At 34.3% G+C, this 7,205-nt stretch overlaps 1 protein-coding gene across 1 annotated transcript; it reads right to left on the bottom strand.

The window, feature by feature from the left end:
• Positions 1–215: 215 nt before the first annotated feature.
• Positions 216–5,170, bottom strand: LOC134527094 (uncharacterized). The gene is made up of 2 exons (XM_063359445.1): positions 5,009–5,170; positions 216–3,847 (listed from the first exon to the last, which is right to left on the bottom strand). The coding sequence occupies exon 2, from the start codon at positions 3,845–3,847 to the stop codon at positions 1,532–1,534; it is 2,316 nt and encodes a 771-aa protein (XP_063215515.1). The 5' UTR covers positions 5,009–5,170; the 3' UTR covers positions 216–1,531.
• Positions 5,171–7,205: the final 2,035 nt, after the last annotated feature.

Below are 7,205 nucleotides of genomic sequence, written 5' to 3'. Positions count from 1 at the left end.
GACCGTAATGAAGAACAGGAAAGGACTATGTAAGCAGTTAGTGAACACACCCTTGAAGAAAGGAGAGTTTTCTTTTCAACGTTCCGAAGAACTCTTTTTGACGTGACGTCTAATAAATCGATGAACGCCGGCTGCACGCACGAAAAAGTGTCCCACTACGGATGTGTCCTGTTTGCTCATTGTACGCATGTGTGGCATCTCTCTTCATGCTCATTGTACGCATGTGTGGCACCTCTCTTCATGCTCATTGTACGCATGCGTGGCATCTCTCTTCCACTCGATTGGAACAACCATCGATTTGACTTTTCAATCATATTTTCGTCGTTTGAATTATTAATATTATGTAATTTAACGATCGTCCACTGATTTTCAGCACAATCAGTACGGTTATTTAAAAGTAATGTTGAATTTTCAAATACGTTTTGAACCAACAATGGTGTTTTACAGTTACACATAATAATTCAAATTACACCCGGGATCTTTTGCACAATGTTTTAAAAAATATTGTAACACATTATAAATAAGTTTGGTGTATTTGGGATGCATATTTATTATAAAATCGTGTTATAAAAACGAAATAATATTATTCCCCTATCGCGAACATAATTTTTATAAATATGTATATAACATCTGAAACTATTACTTCTCAAGTATGGCCTCGTGGCCATGCTGTTACAGGGTTGCCACTAATTTTTCATTTACAAATTCCCTGACATTTCCCTGATTTCCAGACAAAAAAGATGTTTTTCCCTGACAATTTTTTTACTACAAAATCACAAAAAGGATGATATTTTTTGTTATTCAAATCGCAATAGTTTCATTGTTAGAACTTTTGGACTAAGTAAATTAAGTTTGTTTAGTTACTATGCAATAGCAATAGAGAATACTAGTAGATGAAGCGAGGTTATGTTAATACATACATTCAACTATAAACAAAATTATTGCCCTACACCTACTGATAAGTAAGAAAACTCATTAAGCTAACATACTGTATTCATATTTTCTGATAATCCTATATGGAAGACAGTTACAGTAGCGGATCCAGAGGGGGGGCTAAGGGGCTCAAGCCCCCTCCAAAAGCATCTGGGTCCATTATTGTTTTAGTGTTTGCCTTGATAAAGCCTAGCCTCAGCTGGTTCAAGCCCCTCCCAAACCAAAATCCTGGATCCGCCACTGGACAGTTACAAAACACTTTCTGTTTTTGAAAAAAAATATTCATTAAAAAAATTGCAACACAACATCTGCTGGCAATTTCAACAGCTGAATACTTCAAATTTAACATATAGTTGTATAATTAATTCCTTACCTGTCTGAGCACCAACAGCATTAATTCATCCATTCAGAAAAATTTTTGCAATAGTAAAACATAAGTTTATGCTTTACAGTTTGTTGAAAACTTAATGCTTCCCACACAGTAACATAGATCTACATTTTTTGATGCACATTTTTAAGACATTTAACATAAAACTTAGTTCACTTAAGCACAAGTATTTACACAACTTCCACACTTCTCAATGATTAAAATACCAATTTAATATTTCTTCACAAGGCCACGAATTTGTTCATCAACAAGGGTCAACTCTTCCAGTTTCTTCTTTTTTTGCATTTCAAGATCATTTTTAATATCTGCAACCCTTTTCTTCTCATCCTTTTCTTTTTCTTTATCTTCATTACTTTTCTTCTGTTCAGTCTGTGCATCCTGATATTTACTATGAGCATTGCGGGCAGACAGAATCATAGTCTTTGTAATATTCAAATCTTGTACAACTCCACCAGATGCTTGCACTCCATCCCAAACTTGTCTTTGTGCAATCAGAGACCTCTCATGCATGTTTTCAACAAGACAATCTTTATTAACTGAAAACCCACGTTCTACACTTGCATTACCATGCGAAAATACCAATACCATTTTGATAAATGTTACTAGTTCTTTGGATGTATCATGCTTCACTACAAAGTTTGTCCAGAACTCATCTAACCTAGATTCTTTTCGACGAAAATTCTTTAAATCTGCTAACATTTCTGGACTCTGAAAGACTTCTTTGAAGTTAGAGTGGATTTTCTGTGCTTCCAAACCAGACAGCCAGTTGTTTTCTACAAACACTTCTAATGACATCTGTAAACGCTGCTCAGCTATTTGGGGCGATTTCACTATCATTTGTGGATCACAACAAGTAATACCCTTCGCAAGCTTGAATTTTAAAGGAGACTTGATTATAATTTTCTTGCACGTTGTTTGGAGAATTGTGCGGCAGTCCTGCTTGAAAGAAAGAATGTCAATTTCTTTAACTGAATCTATTCGTCTTAGAGCATCACGTGTACCATACCCTACATCTACCTTCTTTGCATGTAACAGAGCTTCAGATTTTGACAAATCAATGCTTGCTATACTCTTGGAACTTATTGTCTCAGGCTTCACAAAATGTTTCATCAAGGACATAAGAATGTTAGTGAGTTCTGTGTGTAAGAAGGGTGCCATAGGGGCATCAGTTTGAAAGCACTCCAAGAAGTCTTCTATTTCCTTCACAAGAAAACAAAAGAAAGCTAATTTAGCAGGCATCAATTTGTCACGTATACCTCCTACCATTGCTGCATAGCTACCAGACATAACTGGTTCCTTCTTATTTTCCTTAACTCCCTCTACATACTTCTTCAAGTTGGGAATAATTTCAAGGGCCCTCTGTGCAACCTCAAAGTTCTGAAGCCATCTCACATTACAAAATTTAACTGGAAATTTTTTTGATCCAGAAAACATTGTGTAGTCACTCCTTCTTGCAGGCCGATCCTTGAAAAAGTTGTAAATAGCATGCAAAAAATGAAAAATTTTCCATTCACAACTGTTCATTCCGACCTTAAAAGCATTGTGAATAGTATGCAACCCACACGAGCCAATTTCCATTATCACATGATCTGAAGGGTCTCTGTTCAAGTCTGCTTTTAAGTCTGCCAAAAACTTAATATTCACATTTGGCCCATCCATGGATAATTGCATTAGCTTTCGTAAGTCTAGTTCTGATACTGCCTCTTTAAAAGATCGTATAAGGTCAGCAGCAGTTGTATGACCCAAAAAAACTGAAGTGAAATAATGTGTACTTACAGTGTCCTTAGATTTGCTCCAAAAGCGAATGACAATGTCCATCTGTTCTTTCTGGGCAATTTTATTAAGTGATTCATCAAAAGAAATGACAAAGAAATCACACTGAGAAATTTCTTGCAATAACTCCTTGTGAAAATATGGAGCTAAACCATAAACTATGGTGTATGAAATCTTTGTGCGTTGAAGACGCATGTTCATGGCTATTGAACTATCACTAAACATAGCTTTGAAAACTTGAACAGCTTTCCCTGCAGAATTCACTGACCAATGATTCATTACAACTAGAAGGCACCATAATATATCGGCTTTGGTATTTTCATTTTTCAATAAGAATGACTGCAATGGACGAGATGTAACAGACTGTTGGGAGACAATTTCTTTTGTATTTAAGAATGACAAATTTTCACTTTCATTAACATCTTTTGCACATTTATTCTCTTGCAAACTTTCCTCAGATTGACTAAATCTTGAAGACTCCTGAGAACTAGTACTTGCATCAGTGTTACTTTTTTTTAGAAAAATTCTCAGATCACATTCACTATTTACCCGAGAACGAGACTTATGTTTCTGACCATTGAGATGACTTGTAACTGCTCTTTTTCCCATGTTGCTTAAACTGAGAGTGCTCCGACACAAAGAGCAGAAGAAGACATGCTTGTCTTTCTCAACCTTTTGAAGCCATGGCTGAAACCGTTGATCACAAAGCCAGCCATCATTAAACTCAGTAAGTCTGGACTTTGAGAGTGACATCTGCAAAAAGAAAAATTAACTTTTAGACTAACAATACTCAATTCCATAGCCCAAAGCACAATCCATAACGAACTTTTATCTTTTTGCGGACTAAAATTATCCTTGGCCAATAATATTTCATTTGATCAGTAGCAGCCACATTCATTGCAGGAAATTAGTACAATTAACATATTTGGTAAATCCTCCAGACTTAATTTGGTTTTGAATAATTTTATAAAAACCTAATCATTAAATTAAATAGGCCTAATTTGAAACTAATACAATGCTACAGATGTTAACAATTTTCAACGTACAAAATAAATAAACACACAATCACTTTATAAAGAAACCTGAGACAGTGTTCCAATGCAACATAATAATTACAGCCTAATGCATTAATATAAATTAACATAGATTTAACTATTCGGTCTATGTTAAAAACTTAAGAAATGTTGAAACTTGATATTTAGGCCAAGAAATAAATTCAACACCTCTTTACCAGAAAACTAAAATAATAAAAACTGGTAAACTAATTTATGATTTTAGATGTTTTTACCTTCATGCCGATAAACTTTTTTTAACCTAGTAAAAAAATTTGTTGCGCTAAGCGCGAACGTTGCGGCAGACGCGATAAAGTTTCTGATAAGGAATTGTATTTGTAAAATTTGCGCTGCATCTGCTGCCAAGCTAGGCCTATTGTGATTCCAGCATAACAACATAACCTGCTAAACATTGTGACCAAGTCTCACGGTGGCATTTGGAAAACAGTGTAAAGTCAAAACTGTTTTGTGAATCGCAAGCTATTGAAGTACGTGAATCCAAATCCAGTGAAACAGGTCACATTTTTTGCTTACATACAAACATGTGCTACATATTGTAAAAAAAAAAAAAAAAAAAAAACACGTTAGTTGTTTTTTTTACAACTATCGCGGAATCGAATTGCGTCAGCATTACCGAACTTCTCCACGTGCGTCTACACATAAAACAGGGTTTTACGGACTTTTCTTAAAAGTCGGTAAAAATTAGTAAACCTATAAGCAGGTGTCTAAATAATTACTTACATGCCATGAAGCTATAGACGTCGTGTCGGCAGTGCAGTGACCTTTGTTTACACCAAACAAAAATTACACTATGCGTAAAAAAATTACAACTATAATACTGACATTGCTTACGTCCACTTACCTTTTCACGTTTTCTTCTTAGGAACTCTTTTCTTTAATTAATCAATACAAAACCACGGGCACATCACTACAATCAAAGATGCGGTCGCCATTTTTATATCACATTCGATAGTCAATATACTGAAACAATCGAAAATGGAATATGAACACTTGTACAATCGATTCTGAGTTTTCGAAAATGTCGCAAGCACGGTCGAAATCGGAGTAGATCAAATAAAAATATGTTTTCAGAACAAACACTACACGAGTTGCATAATTCTTCCGGTAAAGTTATTTATTTTGGTATTACAAACATGCAAATTTTTCAAAATAAATACCCAAATCTGTGTTTCTGGAATATACGCCCGAATTGAGAGCTAACCACTAACCATTAAATTCCCTGACATTTGACTACTCTTTTCCTAATTCCCTGACATTTCCCTGATTTCCCTGACAGCTTTCAAATTTCCTGACAATTCCCGGTTTTCCCGGTTTTCCAGACGAGTGGCAACCCTGTGTTAGCATCATTAACTTCCAATCTGAAGGTTGTCGGTTTGAATCCCGGCAGCTGCGAATTTTTTTTTTTTTGTACTTGTAAAAATAAATACGGCGCACACAACATTTCAAAAGTAATAAATATATTTGAATTAATGAATGCAAATAAAAGTACATTTCTATATTAAATTGTACATTTCATTTCACTCCTTCTTTGTATCCATACAAAATAGTGATAATTCAATAAAAATGATTCAATTTTATTCATAAAAGTATGCAGAGATATAATTTATCATACAAAAGATATAAAAATTTTAAAAAAATTTCTTCCTCAAAGAATATAATATTTTTAATGCCTAAATGGTTTGGTTGCAAAAACCTATTATGGCTCAGTCTCAGGCCGAATATATTTCCTTTTCTTCTGGATCAATCATTTCATCAATGTTTTGTTATAACGTCACGTTAAACTATCGTTCGTAAACCGACTTTACAGACAACCAATTTTTTTTAAATATAACTAAAGAAAACCCTTGAGAATTATTTGCACTTAAGCAGCAAATCTGCCAACACTTAATCTCATAACAGATATGTAGCACCTGTGAAAAATGTCCGAAAATAACATTTTTTCTTCTTTAATAAAATGGTTGGTCAACATATTTTTTATGAAGTGGAAGGATACACGTGATGTATTGATGTTATCTTCATTGCACAAGAATGGTGCCACTGTACTTCAAACCAAAGCAAAAGGAGGTCATGTGTTGAAAGCAAAGCCAAACATTGTAGTTGACTACAATCTCTACAAATGTGAGGTTGATTGTGATCAGCTGCAGGGTTATTACCCATTTGCACGACGCACTCTAAAATGGTGGAAAAAACTATTTTTTCACTACCTCATCATGTCAGCAGCCAATGCTTATCTTGTTTACAAAAGACTACAGGCACAGAACAGTCGCTTACATTTTGCTGACTTTATAAGGACCGTAGCAAGTTCTCTAGCAGATTGTGCTACAGTGGAGAGAGAGAGTTCATTGCCAGGGCCTTCTTGTGCATCAAGACTCACCTCAAAGCACTTTCCTTCAAAGATTCCTGCAATGGAGAAGAAGGAATGGCCCACTAGAGTGTGCAAGGTGTGTGTCGACACAAGCAAGAAAAACACAGGCAAAAAAGTACGGAAAGAAACAAGATGGATGTGCTCATCTTGCAGTGTAGCATTATGCCTTCCTGAGTGTTTCAGGAAGTTTCACTCCTCAAGAGACTATTCTGTGTAAATGATGTTGCATCCAACAGAAAATAATATTTTCCTAAGTAAAATAACAGGTATCTAATAAACCAAAATTTTCATTACTATAATGTTTTTTTCATAAATGTTCATATTATTGATAATTTGCTACATTATTATTTATTTTATTATGTATAATCACTACTGAAATGTGGACATTTGCTATACAATAATTTAAAAGTAATGTCGCAACTGAAATTCGCAACTTCATTTTTTTACTAGAATGAAATTTTTCATAACTGCTCATTGTATTGATGTTTTGATATTTTTTTATTTGGTATTTTATGATTGAAATTCTATAAATATACATTATTGTTTTGAAAAACTATGTACAAAAAATAATCTGCAACTTCTGTTTTCTTTAGTATGACATTTTGCAGAACTGTTCGTTGTATGATATTTGTATACATTTTTGTACCAATATGCTATTTTCATTTTGATTATT

The sequence above is a fragment of the Bacillus rossius genome, chromosome 1 (genome assembly GCF_032445375.1).
Source record: "Bacillus rossius redtenbacheri isolate Brsri chromosome 1, Brsri_v3, whole genome shotgun sequence".
In the NCBI taxonomy this organism is placed as follows: domain Eukaryota; kingdom Metazoa; phylum Arthropoda; class Insecta; order Phasmatodea; family Bacillidae; genus Bacillus; species Bacillus rossius.
The sequence above is the reverse complement of the archived record's forward strand: the minus strand, read 5'-3'. Positions and strand labels throughout refer to the sequence as shown.

What these genes read in the sequence shown, in the direction of transcription:
- LOC134527094 (XM_063359445.1), bottom strand. Translation starts at nt 3,847, where the DNA reads ATGTCACTCTCAAAGTCCAGACTTACTGAGTTTAATGATGGCTGGCTT.